At 46.7% G+C, this 21300-nt stretch overlaps 1 protein-coding gene across 1 annotated transcript in view; it reads left to right on the forward strand.

The window, feature by feature from the left end:
* The first annotated feature begins 337 nt into the window (after window positions 1-337).
* The window catches only part of emid1 (EMI domain containing 1), a 49670-nt gene continuing 28707 nt past the window's right edge, over window positions 338-21300 (forward strand). The window contains exons 1-3 of the mRNA XM_071920897.2: window positions 338-860; window positions 8349-8462; window positions 9016-9119. Of these exons, the coding sequence (XP_071776998.1) occupies window positions 670-860; window positions 8349-8462; window positions 9016-9119 (409 nt within the window). The 5' untranslated portion in view covers window positions 338-669. The remainder of the gene's footprint in view (window positions 861-8348; window positions 8463-9015; window positions 9120-21300) is intronic.

Genomic DNA, 21300 nt, shown 5'->3' on the forward strand with positions numbered 1-21300 from the left:
CCCAGAGAAGTTCATAGCCGATAATTAATTTACAACAAATGCAGTGCGTAATGTGCCGCAGCCTGAGCGCATTGTCCTCGGTGAGAGGTTGAAACGGGGCAGGGTGAAGGAGCCAGCAGGCTGTGCTTTTAAAGACCCGGGGAGACTATAAAACTGGTTTCATGCCCACTGGTGTAAAGGCTCGACTTGCAGTGCGCACAGACGGAGGTAGGCAGAGCCGACAGAGAAAGGAGGACAGACACACACACACGCACACAGCACACACACACACACACACAGTACAGTGCCTAAAGTGGTTTGATTTGCGGCTGTCGGATCACTAACACATAGAGACATACGGGAAGAGAGAGGCGCACTCTTGGGGAAGTCGGCAAGAGTTTAGGGCGGCAGTTTCCTTCATTTCATTGAGATTTTTTGAAGTATTTCACCAGGAATCTGTCCGCCTTGAGTGTCAGAGATTGATTTTTTTTTTTATATATATATATATAGGAGCGCATGTTTGCTTTAGTGGATGGGATGCGCGTCTTCTCAGTAACCAGCCAACCCGGTGGTGTTTGACTCATTTCCCCCCTGAGCTGGACACACTAACCGGTTTGCTTTCTATAACCGGGGGAAGTTGAGCTTTTGAAAAAACTTTTCAGGCCGTAGGCTACTTTTGACGCCACGGAAATGGGACCGTGTCAACTGGAGTGCGTGCCCGCGCTTTACCGAAAAAGTTTGCTTTGGACTGCGCTGCTGCTGTGGCTGACCGCCGCTGTTGACGGGACCTGGAAGACGGGACTTTACAAAACCTACTCAACTGGGACGCAACTGAGCAGAGACCAGACGGCAGCCTCCCACACCTCAGTCTATCAGAAAAGGTAAGATGGGATAATCAAATCTACTTTAATGAGAGCTTCACTTTAATGAGGACAGATGCGCTTTGGATTGCTTTAATGCAGTCCATTTATATTATTAAATTACCTAGACCTCGTGTGTACTAAACCTCACATTTTTGTCTTTCCATATGCTAATAAACATCCTGTTTACATCAGTGTTTAAACCCTACTTTTTTCTCCTTGTTTACACAATCAATAAATGCCATTGCAGAGCTACTCCCATCCCAATCCATTTAGCAGGTCTCATTGTCTTCCTGACAGTCGATTTCCTTTTTCCTGTTCTGGCAGCACACTTTGCTCTGCTGACTCCCATCCTCATTGTTGTCCCTGCTTACCCACCTACTCTCTGTGTGGCCCTTATGGCTCCTGAGAGCCCCGCTGTCTCTGAGCTGTTGTGCTCTGCTGGGCTCTTTATTTGTCCAGCAGCCGCAGCAGCAGCAGCAGCAGCCCTCTGCTCCAACATCTGCTCCCTGTCAGCTGTCAGTGTGCTCCTCAAAGATGTGCTCCGACCCCTCAGAGGATCTAGCACTAAGCTCCACACGAGACAGGCACAAAGCACCAACGTAGTCCTGGGATCTGCCAGCATAAATCCGGCTCTTATGTGGCTCCCAGCAGTGAAGACAGAATGCATCTTGAATCAGCGTTACAGACAGCGAATGGGGAAGCGATGATTTCTTTTTTAATAAAGTGCAGCTTGAATAATAGCTGAGAAAAAGGTCAGTGAATGAATAGGGACATGAAAGGAGTGCCTCTCCCTGGGCGACAGGCAGCACAGTTGTTGATGAGGGCGGATCTGAAGGAGAGCCGTCAGACTAAACACAAAGGGAAGAACACCGGCCAGCTTTGCTTCCCTCCTGGATAAAGCGCGTGTTTGTCTCGGAGGCTGGCCAGTGCAACGAAGAGACGACGTTTCCCATCACACAAATATTTATGCTGTTAGATTCAAAGTATGTGTGTGTGTGTGTGTGTGTGTGTGTGTGTGTGTGTGTGTGTGTGTGTGTGTGTGTGTGTGGTTATGGGGGGTGGGGGTGATTGCAGATCCTCCTGCCTGCCTGCTGAGGCCTTTCTCCTGGGCGTGTCCAGGTGGCTTGGCGAGGTCCCGGCCTCGGTCCGCTGGTTTACCTCCCCCTGTCACTCACCGGCAGAGGTTTGCGGACATGTTTACTAAACACATGCAGCTGGGGCTCCGCAGCATCTGGGCTTGTTTTGAGAAGAGGAGATGAGTTTACAGTTTACTCGGTGTGCTGCTGTTTGAAAGTTGCAGTTTGGGGAAAACGGAGACGAATGGAGGGACGGATGGATTGCGAGCCGCTGCTGTGAGTCAGGAGGCAGAGAGGTCAGCGGGTTTTGAAGTGACATTAGAGGAGCTGGAAGTCTCCGTCCACCTGCTGTCTGGTCTGATCTACAAAGACAGGCGTGTTTATGATGTGTCAACAAAAGCCAAACAGTGGCAAGTGGATTTGGAGAATAGGAGGCTCTCAAATGGGCAGAGCATGAGCAATTTGACATTCCTGAGTCACAACGCCTTCAGCGCCTAAATCATTGGGATTTAGGCACTGAAGGGGGAAATAAATATTATTTTGAGAGAACTGGGAAAGGGATCTGTCACAGGAAAAATAATAACTCAGAATGTCTTCCCAGACTAGCCCAGACTTCACACACTGATTACCCAAACGAAGAGGATTAACAACTCTTGAGTAAGTTCTTGACTAGTGCAGAATAGCCAATAAAGCGTTCATTCACCCTTGTCCTTGTTAATGACTATATGAGCTCAGCACAGCGAGGGGTTAAGAAGGTAGCTGCTTCTTTATTTCTCATCTGGCCTGCTTCTTCTTCTCCTGTGGAGGACCTGTCATGGTCTGACAGGCAGTCTGAGCCCTGTGAGCCCCTCATTCCTCACCCATCAGCACCTTAACCATATCCACGTTTCTTTAACCATGGGAATGGAGATGACAGGGATTCCAGCGGCTAAGACTTGTGTAGCTTAAAGGGGAACGTCACCAAATTTCGCCATTCAAATAACTTGCTCAAATATGTGCACTTGCTTTGTGTCAACATTCGGAAACATTCATCTCTGTCTCCCCCTAATCTGTGATACCAAACGCATGTACAGCTCCATAGATAATGGAACAGATGGTGATTTTCTGGGAATGAGGGCATATACCAGTACCACCATTACATACAGCTCATTTGGCTCAGACAAACATTGCAAGTGTCCACTCCACAAAGTCAGTGTCTCATTCATGGTCAATGGAGCAGCTCTAAGCCGCACGCTGGCATGACATCACAGCTTAGAGTCCTAAACGTCTTTGGTTTCTTGCTATTGGAAACAATCAGTTCACATTCATGAACCCCAATTGGGCTGCATGAGGCCGTAGGTATGACATGTAAATTCTTCAACTGAGTGGAATTCCCTCAAATAATCTCAAAGCAGTTGCAGTAAAACGTGGAGATGCCAAATTCCCTTTTCTCCTGAATTATCTTTCTTTTCTTTTCTTTTTTTTTTTTGACCTCCAACCACAAACACGCAGGACAGAAACAGAGACGCACATACCGAACCGCACACAGACACAAACACACTCAGAGCTCACAGGTGTTCCAGACCCAAATGCTCAAAACAGACTCGCTGTCGAGCTCAACGGCGGAGGAGAGTTTTCCCAGTTTCTCTGTGAATCACTTAGCCCGGCCCTTCAAGGCCTCGCTGCGGCGCTTTGATGAGCTCTCGATGTTTGCTTTGTGGGTTCACTGACCCTGCGAGGGGATTTTTATCGGGGATGAAGAAGCCCCTTTTGCCAGGACTAGTAGGAAAGCTATGCCTCTACTTTTCATTCACCACAGACCCTGACATGATGGCTTTGAACTGCAGCACAATGGGCCACCCCTAATATTCTCCATTAGCTTCTCATTCAGCAGCTCTATAATGCTTTCGAAATGTAAACCCGACTAAACACACCGCTATTACTTGAATCTGTTTTTGTTTAATTCTCCCTCTCTCTCTCTCTCTCTCTCTCTCTCTCTCTCTCTCTCTCTCTGTCTCTCACGCTCCTGCTCCTGTTATTTCTCAAATTATACGAAACATTCTTTATTTTACGCTATTCCATCAAACACTTGAAGGAAGTAAAAGCTTTGGCGCCAAATCGTGTGTTTCATTGTCCTCTCCAGGCTAATTCTTATATAGCTCTCTCTGTTTTTCTCAGCAGCTGCAGATTATAACTCGTGGAATGTCATATCCCGCTCTGTTCATTAATGTCACTGTTTCTCTCTCTCTCTCTCTCTCCCCCATTCGTTGCTGCACCACATTTATCTCATGCCTCTTCTCCATCCCGTGGGACCCACAGTGCATCATAATTGTCTTTCCTTTCCCTTCCTTGTTCCCATGGGAAGCTCCCTTGTGTGACCCCTATGGTAAATTGACCTTTGTCTCATCTCCTCCTCCTCTCCTCCTCCTCTCCTCTCCTCTCCTCTCCTCTCTTCTCCTCTCCTCCTCCTCTCCTCCTCTCCTCTCCTCTCCTCCTCTTCTCCTCTCCTCTCCTCTCCTCTCCTCTCCTCTCCTCTCCTCTCTGGCCGTATGCCACATCTGTCTTTTGTCCTTTGTTCTCCTCAAGTATGTTTTTCCCACAGCCAGAAATCTAGAGAAATTCCTTCAGATTTCTATCATACTGCAATTCAAACATATTTTTGAGCGCTCAGTCCACCTCCTACAGCAGAAGAACGGCCGGCTGGCTGTAAAGGGCGTCAGACTTTTCAGCTTCGTCCCAAAAGCAGGGAGTTATTGAGAGGGAAAAAACAGTGGAACAGAAAGCACAACAGGGATTGCACCTGGACGTTTTTCACCACAGTGTCGTTCTGCTCCGAACCAGCGTTTCGCCCTCCGTCAGTTTCACAGGGCTTGGCTCTCAGCTTCCACCTCCCTGCACAGCCAGTCGCTGGAAGTGCACTAACCTAACTCAATAGTCTAGTGTGATCATGAAAGATGCAGACTGCACAGTGTACGAGTCCCGAGCCACGTCGAGGTGAGCGACTACTCCTTAAAGGATATAAGCTTTTTTTGACAGGTTCATGAGCTCTCCATCAGCATTAGCATTCATTTGGGGTTCAGCACGTTTTTGTTTCCCCCAATGTTTTACTGTCTTGGCGTCAGTAGTGTTGAGGAACAGATGGGCCAAAGCTGTGATTTTTCCATCCCTGAAGAATTAAGGATTTTTCTCTTAACTGTTGGCTGTGATGTGTGTGACTGCTAGAGATGGCTGATGATTTATTTAGTTTGGGCCCAGCTTTCTGAGTGCGCCATGTTTGCATAGAGACCTGATACTCACCGAAGGCCTGCTTGGTGCCTTTGCCAGTGAAACAGCATGGTGCTGGTGGGTTTCCCACTTCACAGCACAAGGACACCTCCAGCAAGAGGACGGCGTTGACTATAAAACATTTTAGAGAGAAAGAATGAGTGCACCTGTGTCCCTTGACATGCATAAAGCCAGGCAAAATCCAATGGACCATTATACAATAGTTCTCTCTAACTAAGTGAGGACAGTTATTTGCTGTCAGGCTAGTAAACAAGTGTGATTTCCAGATCAGCTTTGGTCTCATGGAGATAGTGTAGATAGTTGATAGTTACCTGTGCTCAGTTAATACAGTTATCTCTAAGCCCCAAGGCCAAGGGAACATCAAAACAGTCTCCCTCCCATCCTCCATGAGGTGAAGATATTAGCTGTTTTTCTCACAGTCACATACTTATTATGTATAGTGTGAATCAGGGTCAGCAAGTTATGTTTTGCTACAGCACAAGGCAAGTCAATTGGCAAATCATCATAAGCTCTGTTATGCAAACTGCTTTTTGTTATTCCATTCATTGAAATGGCACTGGTTTGCGTTTCCTCTTTTGTAATTACATAAGTGCAATGCAAAGAGAGAGGGAGACCATAAACCCACCCCCACTTCCCCTTCTTCTTCCCCCCTGGTGACTTTCTTAGCTGTTCCCAGGTGAAGCTGTGGCCTCCCCTCAGCCTGGGAAACTCTGATGTTTATCTGTTGGTTCTGGAGGATGAGTGGTGGGGAGGAGTTGGGGTTCGCCCCCCTGCTCCCGGCGCTACCTGACCACAGCTCCTCCAGTCTGGCTTTTTCCACCGATGCTTAGAGCAATTTTTTTTGGACGAGGGAAAGCAAACACCGAGTAATAATATAGATCCGTGTTCGTTTTTGTAGCCCTTATGGATGATGGATATACTAAGTTACATTAAGGGAGGGTCTGTATTTAAATAACACTCGCAGCAGATTTATTACCCACTTGCTTTACGTGACAGTGGTTTATGATTAGAAAGTGCAAGCCATATCTTACTTTTGCACATTTTCCTTATACTTTTATTCCTCCCTGGAATATTGTCAAGACTTTACCTACAACTCAAGCTTTCTTCACTGATAACTGTAAACCGGCGAAATAGCTTTTTTCAAAATACAACAAAGAACAAAAAATAATATTATCTTAATCGCCCTGTTTTTGTTTGTATGCATATGTGTGAGAAGTATGATTTTCATGCTTATGTAAGTGAAACAAAAGAGAGTTACATCACTACATAGACAGCCAGTGAAAGTGGCTGACTCTTCATGAAACCACACAGGTATCTTGGCCAGAAACCATAAATGTTATATCAAAGAGAAATATCTCTAAAGCACAGAAGGGCCCAGGTCTGTGTGCGGGCACCGCAACATGTGGGGATTGTTAATGGGAGCTGGTTCAGGGCTGCTCTGCATCCTATGCCTTTGGCAGTTTCCTTTAGTGTAAACGCACTCTCTCTCACACACACAAACATATGGTCTCACATATTGACAAACAGACTTTGGTGGAAACACCCTCCCACTCTTGCAAACACACTGGCAGCAGAACACACAAAGTGTCGTTATGTGCTAAGAGGCACACAGTCTCCTTTGTGGTTTCCACATACGGCTCTCTCTCTATACATGCTATTGATTGTATAAACACAGGCTACAGTAATTGTTTTCCATGTTCCTCCTGCAGCTATAGCCATGTGAAGGTAATCATGGTATTTGTACACTTCATTGTTAATAAGAGACTAGTAACACATGTTAGCTCTAACAGCCTCTGCAATTTTTCCATACATTAGAGCCCTCTAACTACCCTTCAGTGTTTCCTTGATTTGACGAGTAGAGGGATGAAGGGAAGTAAAAAAATACCACTATCTCCAAACAGACAGGAATGACATCTTTGCAGGTCTGTGTTTCTAATATTTACTACGGTAAACACATTTTGTTAATTTTCAGTAGGCACTGGTTCCCATCTATTCACTGAAACTCAGAAACTGCCCTCTCAAGCTAAACCTTATTGCCATGTTAGTCTGTGAGAGTTTTCTTATGGTTTCTCTGGCCTGGTTTGCCAGTGGCTTCATTCTATCAGAAGGGCCCACAATTTAGGGCAACTTTAATGAATACCATAATAAGATTCCCTACTTCAGTGAGCATTATTTTGCTTGTTAGCATTCTTCTGACCAATAATGCTGTGATTGAAACCATACCGTTGCTCCAATGCCAATCAGGATCAGATATCTCTTCCCGTTAGAAGGCTAGTGGAGCTGAGAGTTCTTGGTCGAGGATAAAACTGAGTTTAGCTCTCACTCTGCTCCACTGAATCCCTTCTCTATCTAATTTTGGTGACTTTTAGCCCAGTGGAGGCCTCGGATGCTATAACAGGAGCGTTTGACATTGCGAAAATAACTCATTGTGCTTCTAGAGGCCTAGGAAAGAACTAGGAAGTGAATATAAGGGAGCATGCTCCAATAGACCAGCTCTAACAGATCATATCCACACTATCAGATCTTCACCCCTGACCTTTACATAAGCTTTTTTTCCTGGCAGGTCAGTTCCTTCACAGCCTCCCCAGCTGTGCAAAGTGAATCCTGATAAAGTCTTGCGAAGTCTTCTCTGGGAAGGGAGTGGACTCATGACCCAGCACTAGCCCGTGTAGAAAAACTCACTCTAATCTCAGTGTGGGACCCCTTCTTCCCCCTCCATTCCCTCCTCAGTGACTCTGCCTCTTCGGAGACCCACAGAGACGAAAGCTAACGGATGTGTATTGATAGGGGAGCGACCGCAATGTAAATACAGCCTACAATGCACTCCTGCAAATCTCATGGCCGATTGAACCCATGTAAACACCATAAAGGAGTTTCAAAAGAAAAGGGTGGGGGGAGGGGAGGAAAGAATCAAAACCCCTGGGTAGAGAAAAGCGTATTGAGTGTGAGCGCATGGCTAATTTCCTTTTGTGAGTGTGCTGTAGTGTGAGTGAATGTGACTGAGGGAGAGATGGTGTGGCTCTTTTATATTCTATATGGAATGGCCTGTACCTTACTTACAGCTTAAAAATATCAACTGTTCTTCCTTGATTTAGTCACTTTTAAAATGTGATTTTCATATCAATCTCTCTCTCTCTCTCTCTCTCTCTCTCTCTCTCTCTCTCAGGAACTGGTGTCCTCATACGGTCACTAAGACGGTGACTTGCCAGGTACAGAATGGGACACTTCTGCAGCGGGTCTACCAGACATGCCGCTGGCCACAGGGATGTACAGGGGGCAGGTGAGAAGGGGGAGGGCGTAGAAGAGGCACCAATTTCTCCACCAACAGTAGCCTCAATAGACCAGAATGCAATGCAGCCACAGGACATGTTGCATTTCGAATAAGGGGTGCGACTTTTTCTCGACTGGAAAGACTCGCTCTCCTGCTGTTACTATGCTAGCGCTATTGCTCTCTCCACCTTCCACGTAAAACCCACGGATGAATGTAACAAATTCATGCCCATTCTCAGGGGGGGCTGTCAAAAGGCATTCTGGGAAATCACTAACTGAAGTAGAAGTAGACGTGGCAGGTTGAGGGAAAGTGGGCAAACCAAAAATTACAACACTTAATCACAGAATAACCTCTGTAATGATGCATGACAGTGTACAGTAAGAGTATCCCAGGGTGGAATTTTCCTTTAATTGTGCTTCAGATTCACAGATCACAGATCACATGCCACAGAGAAAAACAAATTATCACAGTCACATAATTGCACAGTATATACATAGGCAACAGTGACTTCTGCAGTGTTTACTTGTGTGTGACAGCAGTGGGTTTTGTACATGTCCCTCAGCTACAGGACGGTGGTCAGACCTTCCTATAAGCTGGTGTACCGCACTGTGACCTCTCTGGAATGGAAATGCTGTCCGGGATTCAGCGGCGCCACCTGTGAAGAAGGTAAGTCAAAACAGGAGTTAACGCAGAGGGACCAGAGGAATGAAGAAGGGTCAACGGGCGATGAGTCACAGACACATCCACACATTATTTACACAGCAGCAGATAAAAATAAAAGTTTTAGGACATGGTGTTCTGCTGAAGCAGGAGAACCTAGCAGATGATTGATAGTTTGAGCAGAGGATCCAGTAGGTTTCCTCTGTGATTGGTTCTGGGTCTGTTGGAGCCTCTGAGACGGAGCCAACATCACAGTCTAGGACAGAGAAATGGTTAAGAGGAACGGGATGCCAGGACGGCTTTGGCTCCCGTTACTTCTCTCTTCCTCTCTCCGCACTCTCACTGTCTCCCCTTTCCCTCGCTTTCCTCTCCGCTTCCTCTCTTTTCATTCTTTCTCGCTCCAAGTTCGCTCATCTCAGGTTCTTCCATCACCATTTTCTTTCCCTGTTCTGTCAACATCTGCATCCCTCTCTTTTGCGTTGCTATCCTCTAACCCGTTCCAGTAGCTTTGTGCCTTCCAATACACTTGTACGAATAATCCCTTAAGACAGGACTGATTTCTTCCCCCTTCTTCTAAATAGGGTGAAGAAAAAATAATCCGTCAGCATCTTCAGGCTGAGCCAGATACCTCGACTTTATTAATCAGTTTTTATGTTTTCATTCTAAGAGTCATTGTAGTACAGAGGGGTTGATTCTTTTGTGTGGTTTTGAATTTTATGGTCCAGCTGGAACCATGTTTTCGTCCTCTTAAAGTGGCACGCTGGCGCTGCTGTTTTCATTTTCGACTACAGTAGCTACCCACCACACACTCACGTACACACAGACACACACATACACACAGAGGCAGACACACACACACTCCCGCTCAGTGCGTAATGACTTCCCCTGGCACTGGCCCCCGTGTCTCGGCAGTCTGGGGAAAAGGGTGGAGCGTCTGTTTATGCCGGGACCCAGGACTTGGCTGGGCGTAACCATAAATCTTTGGGCTTTGTGACACCAAAGAACAATAAATGTTTACTGTGGTTAAAGCGGTCACTTTTTTGTGGTGTTGAAAAGAGAGGCTGTTTTTCTCTTTCGTGCGCCCACTCCCAGGTGAGCTAACAGCCACTCTCAGGCCTCCCCGGTGGCCTGCAGTCTGCTTTAATGTGGCTTCGACGGCAGAAATGACTCCGCTTTTCCCACTCGCATCACACATGCCTGGACACACAAGGTAAATATGTGTACTGTGTGAATATTATGCTCTACACCCTCTAGACCTCCCCCACTCTCAAAAACACTGAACAGTCAGACAGCCCAGACTTTACTCACAAAAGCAGAGGAACACACAGTCAAACGGGGAAGAATTATCCAATTAAGTTGTTGCTGGAGGAGATTCCCCTCTGGTTGTCATGGCAGTAGGGGGCTGTCGAGCCAACGGGGATGCTGGGATTAGCCACTTATCTGAGCGCCGTTCCGGGTGGCTCAGATCACAGGCGGTGCTGAGTGGAAGTGACAGGTCCCATTCACGCGGCCTTACTCTCCCGCACCATGGACGGCATCCAGGGCCACCGGCGCTTTGTTCTGCTCCTGCCGCGTGAGCAGAACCCCTTGCCAGCGCAGAACCTGATACCGCCTCATTCCCCGCTTTAAGGAGAAATAAAACCTTGCCACGCGGGCGAAGCTGGAGACTTGATTGTACTTAAGTCTGTTGCCATAGTGTTGCCAAGCAAAGTTAAAGCTGCCCTCATAGCTCAATGGGTGCAAGTTTCAAATCCAAGCTCCGATATCTCTGTTTGGCTCCATCGGCACCTGTATGACATTGAGTTATGTGGTCATAACTTACAACTGAACTTACAACTTTTGAAATTTTAGGCAATGTAATATCTCTAAAATGTTATCATGAATTAAGAAGGAAAATTAAGCTTCTCTGTAAAAAAAACAAAAAAAACGTGTCAGACACCAAAAACATATTGCTTGAATCTCATAAACCTCTCTCCCATAAGAAAATAGCTAATTGCGGACGCGCAACTTAAATAATGCATCTTCAAAGCCCCCTCTCATAGTTCTAATGTTGGGTATATACCTTCACTCCCATCACCCCCTTTCCTCTGCTTGTCTGCTTTTCACAGACTGTGGAAAATGTGCATGATCCACTCATTTACTCCCTCCCCTGCCTCTGCCTCCACAGTTCTCCCACCAGCCCCTAAAACCCCCTGGCCATGTCTGACTCCCAAGGCTGGTCTGCATTACAGCAGCCCTTCCCTCAACAATGCCCAGACCAGCAGGACTCTGGGGCTCGGACTCCGGCTGGAGGTGTAGGATCACGAGGAAATACAGTACATGCTGGGAACACGGTTACTGATACGGCTACATTTTGTCATCGACTCGCTTTCCACTTGAAACCCTCTCAGCTATCAATCAGTTTCTTAGTCTTTTCTCGCTTGTCTGTGTTTCTTCGTCTGTGCTTCATTCTAACCCTTGGCCTGCCAGCAGACTAGTCGACACAAATCAACAAGTCCTGTCTGGAGTGGAGATAACGTGTCTCTGTTTTAGTTTTGGGACTGTGTGTTTTCAAAACCTCTCAACCAAGGCAGTAGTGCAGAGTGCAGGCATGAATGAGCGAGGATTATGCCGTCTTCCAATCACATATAAAGGCCTGCGGGATCTTTGGCCTTTTGGCCCTATCATATTCAAGCCAAGGGCTCCAAAAGCAAAACATTACATCACACCCAGGCTGATAACAGGCAAACCTACTCTGTCAGAGTCAAAGTGGAGTAAGATAACACTCCATCAGACAGGCACCCTTCATATTTGCTCTCTTTTTTTTAGTGTCCCACCCCAACCTCAGGACTTGGCTGGAATTCCAGACCAATGGTGTAATTACAGGGTCCTAATTGTTTTCTATGAGGTTTGGGAGATATTGTCTTACTTCTGGACCTGGAACACAATGGCCTTTATCTCTGATTGAGCCTGAGAAAAAAAGAAGTCTAAGTATTTGCAGATGGAGGCACTTTCAAAGCCTGCCAGAAACAGGGATTTAATGTATGCCTGGTTGGCTTTGGCATTCCACGGAACTAAACTCTTGTTTTCAGAGGGGATATCCCAACTTACAGTACATCAAACAGAAATATCAAAATTATACCTCATTTAAAGGCAATTTTGGTATACAAGAATATCAAATGTATCCCACGAAGGCAACATTATTATATTAGAACTAGCTGTCAAATACTGTATCCCATACAGGTTGCATGAGCGTCAACTTATAGTAGTGAGGGGAGATTGCAAACTCAGCAGTCATAGAAATCTGTGATATTCATAGATATTTCCCTCAGGTGTATTTTGGACTATTGCCCTCTCCCTCCTGCCTTTCCCGATTTTGATGAAGTCTTAAAAGTGTGAGGAAGACACTAAGAGACAGCCGTTGATATCACGGTCCCGACTTGATTTATCGAGGAAAGCACTTAAAAGAAATATGGCTGCAGCTTATCGCAGGAGGGGGGCCGCGCTGCAGCGAAACATATGGGGGGACGTAGACTTGAATTAGCACGGCTGTCAGAGAGCTGCCGCGGGGGTCCCCATCAACCCGTATCTCGCAGCCAAGCGGAGGCTGCGGTTTCTGGGTTGCAATTACGGTATGGCTGCGAGGAGGAGGCGCGGTGTCTGTAATAAGCCGCAGAAATGTAATCTGTGTTTTCACAGCTCAGCGCGGCTTATCAGAGGCCTACACACTAAACCCCTTTGCTTTAAACATCAGTAGGCCGCGGCTTGCCATTAGCAAAGCAAGAGTGGGAGTGCGTGGATGCCGGTGTATGTGTCTGTCTGTCTGCCAGAGTATATGTGTGGGTGGGAGAGCAAGGTGTTGAGGATTTGTACAGTGAGGGATGCAGCTGTTCAGTGTGATTAGCTGCTTTAATGGCAGCAGGTTTTAGTGGCTGTAAGTGGAGGGACCCCAGCGCAAGGTCACAGGGTGGGTGGGGGGCTGAACAAGACCAGGTGACCCACACTCCCACTCCTCTTGGACCACACAGAGGAGCGCTATCAAAATCATTATGCTGACCCAACATAGAGCCACCTTTCATACAGCTGTCACTGAAGTGGCCCTGCTCTTTTCTCTGAATCACATGCCTGGATTCCCCCGTGTCCGCATTAGCGGGTTGTAAATATCTCTCTCTTTCTCTCTCTCTCCCTCCCTCCCTCTCTCTCTCTCTCTCTCTCTCAGACACACACACACATTCATGCACACAAATAGATCTGATGTCAAATTTAGCTGTATTCATTGTTATTCACATCCACATGCAGTTTGTACATGTTGTCATATAGTGACACATCATATAATGTATGTACTGTATGTATTCATGATTCATGCATTCATAATGATAAATCTACACAGACATACAAATCCTGTGCAGGGACACAGGCACATCCTCAGCGCTGCAACTTGCAGAAAGGCCCGAGCAGCTGAGATTCATGGTTATGTAAATGGCCAGCGCAGCACAAGTGCTGAGCCCAAATTGGAAGCAGCTGAAGTTAAGGCGAAATGAGACCAGGGCCCCAGATGAGATTAGACATGGGAGCGTCCAGCCCTTTCAGCCCATGCTGCTCCACTCAGGGGAATTGTCAGAACGGCCATTAATTAAAATACAACACCATTCAAATTGCCTACCTAATTACTCAAAATTAACTTAACCAAACAGTGGAAGTAAGTTTTTTCTCTCTTCCTGTCTGCCTTTTTCTCATACTAAACTCTTGGTCTGTGAGTGTGTACTAGTTTCTGCACTGGAGTTGTTTTTAATTTATGAAGAAGCCCCTAAAATCATATGTCATATCAGGGTCCAGGTATTAAAAAGGTAGATACGAACAAATGTTATTCATGCACCACTTGCCCAACAAAATTCTCCATGCAAACTATACACAATACGTATGCAAATTTTGAAGTAAATGATGTGTGGGTCATGGAATAATAATGACAGAATCATAAGGATTACGATTATATATCGCTATGCCTTTATGTTTTATGTCTACCTTTATGAAACGGCCAAAGGAAAAGGAGAGGCATGATGACAGAATAACGTTTTCTATTGCAGCCAGGCTTATCTAGACAAGACAAAGCAGATGTATGACAATAAATTTTATTTGTTGTCATATCTTGCATATGTATCAAATGCTTGACTCAATCTAGGCAAAACATTATTTGTTATATATTTGGTTTTGTCCATACAGTAAGAACCATTGGGCATAATTGTTGCGTGCTGCTTTATGCTCCATTAGTTGACCTACATCTTATGATGTTATGTCTGTTTTTACATCTAAAATAAATGGCAGTGAACTTTAAGGAACACAGATGCGCGATGCTTCAGCTGAATCTTTTTGAAAGTTTTATACATCCTTAGCCTTGAAACCGCGTTAAGTTTTATGCATCTGGCCCCTGGGCTGGAAAAGCCTCTTCTGCTCACTGATTTATTTATTATTTCCCTACACTTCCCAGGGGAGTGCATTCAAAACTCTGTTTTTCCTGCAGTCAAGAAGAAAGAAAGTGGGCCTAGCCAGCACTGCAAAAAACTTTTAGGGATGAAAATAGGCACACACCCCCACAAATACACACGCACACACACACACATACACTCACCATGGCAGCCGCAGTGCTCTTCTGTCCCCACTAAAGCAGAGGCATTTCCCTTCACCCAGTAGTTGAAGTGGATTGGTGTGTTGACTGAGTGACTCACAAACCTACAGGCTTTCTCCATACCTGATCCTCGCTGAGCACGCGAACAGGGGGCAAAGAGAAAGGGGGTAGGAAGAGAGAGTGTGTCAGACGAAAATATAGTGAAGTGAAAGGGTAACTGGGCTCCATCATGTGGCGTGATAAAAAAGAGAAAAACTTTCAAAATCCTACCCTTTTTTTTTAAATCTCCATCACCAGTGGAGGTGTGTGATCTGCCTCCTCCCTCTCACTGGTCTCTGATCCGCTCGGTGACTGATGTCATTAAAGCTGCATTAACCCTGTCTGCTCCCTGCCCTTCAACATATTACCATCTCTCAACCCGGAGGTACAGAGCGGCCTGCTGTCGTTACTGTACAACACAGCGCTTCTGTCCTTAGGTAGGCGCGGAGAAGGTAATGAAGCATATTCTCTGCGTTTTGACGTCAGCGCCGAGACAATGGCAGCATTGACGGAGCGGGTACGCTGTTGCTTCCATACAGCTGTGATGAGTTCAGCTGGCCCATCGCTGCCTGCATCCCACTGGGTCTCTTTCACAACCATGGGCTTATAGCAAATCACCTATTTTCTCTCATTCCATTCGCCTGTCCTCCCTTATTCCACTTTTTTTTTGCTGTCAGTCAATCTTTCTCCTTCTCCTCTAATTAGTTCTTTACAGCTGTGCAGTGCATTTGTCTTGTCCGCCTTTTGCTTTGTCTTCATCACTCACACACGCTCGCTCTCTCTCTCTCCCCTTTATTTTTCTATTAGCCCTAGGCAGCTGCAGATATTAATCCCTATGAAATCCAGTTGTGTCCCCTTCTTAACATCTTCTCATTTTGCACACTCGCCCCAGTTGTGTCCACATGCACACACCGCAAAAACATAAAAGCAGAATGGAAACCATTGCTATTAGATTGGGTTAGTATGTATTTTATACTATGCATGCATACTATGTTTACTACACAGTATCTGTCTGCGGTTGCTGTACACTCCCAGAAGCCTTGATTGTCCAGCTGCTCATTTGTCACTGTTATGAGTTCATAAACATATACAACACCACATAAGAGAGGCTCGAGTGTTTTGGCTCAGTGGGTGGGGATTTTATGAAACCAACTTCCAAACCTCCTCCACTCCCCTGTCTACCAAACCACAAACAGACCACCACATCACAGAGATCTCGCTGTGGTGTGTTGTGGTGACATCATTTATGGCTCCTCGTATCACAGACCTCCCAAATTCCCCCCCCCCCCCCCCCCCCCCCCCCCCTCTGGTTCGGCCTCTGCTTCCCAGCCTTTAAAAGCTGCACCTTAGGATACGGCTCTTCATCGTATAGAAGTTTCATTTCGTTGCCCCTATCTGGGATTTCCTGGTAAAATAAAGGTTAAGTAAAAAATAAAAAAAATCTGACTTTTGAGCTCTACTTTGTGCAAGACTTTGCATATATTTCCATTTGCTCATGTGGTTGACATGGTGCTCAGCAGGGATGAGGGGAGGGGTGCTGATGGTTGTGATTAGTTCTGGATTGAAGACTAGAGTGGAGAGGAGGTTTGGATGAACTGCACCAGCAGACAGTCTAATTAGAGACATGCCTGGTCGGCTCTCAGAGCACAAGGCTGACAGAGGAGCAGGCTTTCCCCTCGAGGAACCAATCGCCTTGACCAAAGAGAAATTACCTCACTTGATTGGCTAGAAGAGGGAACCATGGAGGATAGAAGAGTGTACCTCAAGTTCAGATGTCTGATATATGAAGCTGAAGCTAAGTGCGGCTGGTAGAGGGGGACTGTATACTGTAGGCTGTATTATTAGTAGTATTATAGGTAGAGATAAGACTTTCACAACTCATAAGAAATACATTACTTTAGACGTGTGTGTTCATATCACTGTTGTCATGCGAAAAAACTCCAATTTTGTTTTAACTTCAGTCAAAGTTTTCAATGCTCCTCTATGGGTTGAGGTAGTTCTGCCACCCTCGCTCTTATGAAACCCTTTCAAAGCCCATTGGATAAACTCAAAAAATGAATGGGGGTCAATCTCAAAAAGTTAGTTCCTGAAAGGTTGACATTTTGGAGATACGAGAGCGATTTGTTAGACTTAGAGTGTTCTTCAGTGCAGCAGTATTTCACAGATAGAAAGTCAGAAAATCAGACAGACAAGGAGTGTTCCCAGCATGCACCATGCTGTTTACCCTGCACTAATAGAGCATGTAAGACATGCATCATTTAGGAAAGAGCTCGTATCTCCTCCTCTGTCCTGCCTCCTCCTCACGCCTCAGGGACTCCTCTTGACTCCATTAGACATCAACACCCATGTGGGCCTGCAGACACACACACACACACACACACACACACACACACACATGCCCACACACACACACTCCTGTCTGCTTTACAGACTGGTTTGGGCCTGATCAAACATGGCACTTTTCTTTTAGCCTCTTCTTGTTCAGAGGGATGCATGTTTTGGTCAGATCATCTCAGGGGGACGGAGCCTTCCGAGTGATGGGTACGTTGCTCAGGAAGTGTGGTGCGCTCCAGTGGTCCAGGATTCAGGTCAGGACGATGTGGTAGTGATAGTGGTAGTGGTAGTGCGGCTGGTGAGGCAGTGTCAGGGCCCGGAGCCAGAGAGGCCCAGCAGGGTGAACTCATTAACAACAGGACGTACCCCTGAACCTCTAAACCCAGGCCTGCATTCCGCCCGCTCCACTGCCCCCTGGGACTCATCCAGGGGGGCTTTAACAACCCCGGTGTTTTGGTTGGACCCTCGCCACGGCCAGAACGCAGAGCCGAGCTGTGTGTGTGTCAACCCCCCCCCCCCCCCAACCCCCTCCACCCAGCCTCCCCTCCCCTGTTTCCCATCAGAACCATAAATACAGACCAGAGAGGGTGCTTGTGTGTTCCTGCTTCCTCAGGTGTTTATGGCTCTCTCACTCCTTCATGCTGAGCTCACAGCCAGGTCCTGGCAGCAAACACACGCTCACACACATACAATCATTACTGCACACATTCTCAATAGCAAACACCTGCTCTCATATGCATAGGCACAAATAACAAGTTCACATGTACAGACAGACATAAAATAAAACCTGCACTTGTACACCAAACGATGACTCGGGTAACACTAACACAAGAAATGTATTTGCACCTCGATGAGCTGTACTTGCTGAAAGTAAGGAAGCGCACGCACAGCCACTCTCTCTCTCTCTCTCTCTCTCTCTCTCTCTCTCTCTCTCTCTCTTCCACTTCCACTATACATAGATCAGCTGCCCGTGTGCCCCATGACAGGCAAGCTGACAGGGCAGTAAATCATTCTGTTATAGGACCTCACTGCTACTGTGCCCCAGAGTGAGAGCCCTATCTGCTCTGTCTGCTGCTGTCATTGGCGTGAGGGGAGAGGGGATGAGGGGGAGAGACAGAGGGTGATGTCATGGCCATATTATTTCTGTTGGCTGTCCTCCATGTTGTCTGCCTAAAGGGCTTCATCTCACCTGATGGGGACTGCAGCCCCATGAGACCATGTCTGGCCAACTCTGTGGAGACACTGGGCCTGTCAGCCAGATAGCACTCATTTAAAAAGTCCCTCAAAATAACCCAATATACAGTTATTTGATGCTCTGGTGCTGCAGTTCAATGGGTAGAACGTGGCACTAACACTGCCAAGGTTAGGTGTTCAATCCCCACTGGGGCAGGCCCTGCTAAAAATGAATGCACCCCTGATACTGTAAGCTACTTTGGAGAAAAGCATCCGCCAAGTGGCATATGCTTCTCATTTTATAGAGCATATAACTAAAGTAGGTGAGGGAGTAAAGTATAGGGTTAGTTCCAGTATGTGTACATACTGTGGTCTAAAGTATGTTCACAGTGGTTACACATTTGCAGTTTTTCTCATTTGTGTACATGGTCTGAATACTTAAATCCCAGCCTCACTATAACCAATATCACCATAACAGTATCTATCTGAGATGAGGTAAATGCTGATATTGATATCTCAGAGACCACAGTTGTGCAGCTCGTAGGATCTGGTGTGGAACCGCAGACTGCACGCAAATTGGCCTCTCTGAGTCTTTTCAAATTGGTTACCCTCTTTGGACATCCCCCATCATTACATCCTATTTACAAAAGACCCAAAGGATTATTCTCGGTTAATGCGTTTTATATGAACCCTCCACTTTGCCTGTGTAAACCTAGCCACTCGAGTAAACAGAGACCCATTGAGGCTGAGTTACTGAATCTGCGGCCAGATGGGTCCTCGACCTGAGACAAAGCGGCGAATTAAGTTCCGAAAGTCCGAGCTCAGTTCTAGCTCTCCCTCGCCCCTCCCTCTGGCCTTGCTCAGGCGGGTAATAATCTGCTCACTCTCTCCTAGATGGCGAGAGAGATGGCTGTGTAAAATGAGAACGCCTGTACCAGTGAAAGGGTGGCGCAGCTCCAAAGGGACACGTTTCCCGCAGGGCTGCCAGGTAGAGAGCGCAGAGAGAGAGGAGAGGAGGTTGTGCTTTTCTTCCTCCCTTATTGTCAGAGCTGACACTTGGCAGAGGATTGGATGGCATTGTCATTTTAGCCAGCAGAAGGGAAAATAAGCTCATTGTAAGGGTCATGGAGAGAAGGGAAAAGGGAGGGTTCTTCTCAGCTGGAAAGGCATGTTCATGTTACTGTAAAAAGGACAAAGAACAGACTGAAGCAATAATCGTGATGAGCATCATTCATACATTTTCTTCAACCCGTGACCACAAAGCCCCGCTGAGATGCAGTGTAATTTTTCACAATGTTACTGAAGTTTATGTATTAAATTAGATTTGAGGCCCCCTTGCCTTTGTATGCAGACAACCCAAGCTCAGCGAATGGGTGACCCTGTTATAGCCACGCACCGCTTCCCCCTGGGTGTGGGTGGGTAGCGGGGGTGGGGGTGGGGTGGGGGGGGGGGGTGGGAGGGGGGGGAGCCATGGGGACGCCAAAAGGGTGAAAGGGCAGAGAATTGAGGGGTCCAGGGTTTGTGCTTTGCTGCAGAATAATGGCGAGCATTGTTCCTTAAGCGGCAGCCGTGTATCTACACTATCATAGGGAATTTCTTGACATACTCATTTGGTGTCAGTCTTAGATTTCGGAAACCCTTCATGGCCGTATGTTGTAAGCTTGAGTCATACTAATGGAGTACAATGTCTCCCTTTTAGCGCTCAGGTATCAGTAAATCAGAAAGATGATTAAAGCCAAAGAGAGGCATATACATGACTGTCTCAACATTTAGGAAGTGAAGAGGAAGATGAATGCCTGAGATAGCCAGAGAGAATTGAATCCACTTTGTATTACATTCATTTTTCTTTATAGCTGCGGTTTCCCTCTCCTTTTTTCTCCCGTTTTCCCTCCACTCTCCCATATTCACTGGAATGCTGTGGCCACTGTGGACACCTGCCAGAGGTGCAGAGATTCCTGAGGTCTTTATGAGTGACAGTTGAGTCAGGGCCTGTAGGACTAACACTCTCACCCTATCTTTCTGGGTGTGTTTGTATAACCGTGATGGAGGCCTCACACACTCTCTGATCCACATAGGGGAGGGAGAGGACACGCTGGGAGATGAATTACAAACACTGCTCAGGATCACTCATCCATCTGAGCAGCTCTTTTTGCGAAGCTGGAATTCCTTTCTCCTGGCTGCACCTGACAGTGCAGAAACCTTAGCCCGAGCTACCGCCGCTTCGCTCTGCGCTTTCCAAAAGTGCAGCTGAGTGTGCCGCAGCAGTCAGGCTGAGACGGCCTCTGTCAGCAGCGAGCAGCCGCCCTGCTCTCTGGGTTTGTCTGAAGGATCTACCTGTGGGACGGCGGGACAGACGGGCGGAGGGCGGACGGTCGTCATCAGCCGTTTGCCTCCGCTCTCTCCTGCTTTTGTGTTGAATGAAATTTGAGGTAAAATTGCTGATGACAGCTGGAGATGTTGAAAGGGAATGGCAGAACATGGTACAGTCGGCTGAGAAGACTGTATGGAAAGAAGGACGACTCAGACAGACCAATTAGGCACAGACAGCGAAATGGTGCATGGTCGTATAATGGCCGAGGAATGTGCGGCCATTTTAGAGGACCAGGTGCACCCTATGGTGCAAACACTGCTCCCTCATGATGTTCCCACACTCCAAGTTGATTATTCCCCCATAAACACTGCTAAACAAATTCAAGAGTGGTTTCATGAACGGCAGGGCGAAGTCAAACATCTCCCATACATGCCCAATCACCAAATCAAAACAATCAAACCTTTATGGGAAGTTCTGGAGCCCAGATTGCGAAGTAGATTTTTACCGCCTTCATCCCTCAGAGAACTTTCCTTCTTGGAGAACGGTCCGATATCCCACTAGACACAGTTCAGGACTTGTATGACAGCACTGAAAGGAGGATTGAAGTTGCCCTGAAGGCAAAGGGCGACCCTACTTCTTATCATTATATTGCACGTAGTCCACCGCTTCAGTAATGTGGCTATTGTGAGTTTTAGTGAGTCAGCCATGGCACAGATAGAAGGATTATC

This window comes from Centroberyx gerrardi, chromosome 8, assembly GCF_048128805.1.
Source record: "Centroberyx gerrardi isolate f3 chromosome 8, fCenGer3.hap1.cur.20231027, whole genome shotgun sequence".
NCBI classification, from domain to species: Eukaryota; Metazoa; Chordata; class Actinopteri; order Beryciformes; family Berycidae; genus Centroberyx; species Centroberyx gerrardi.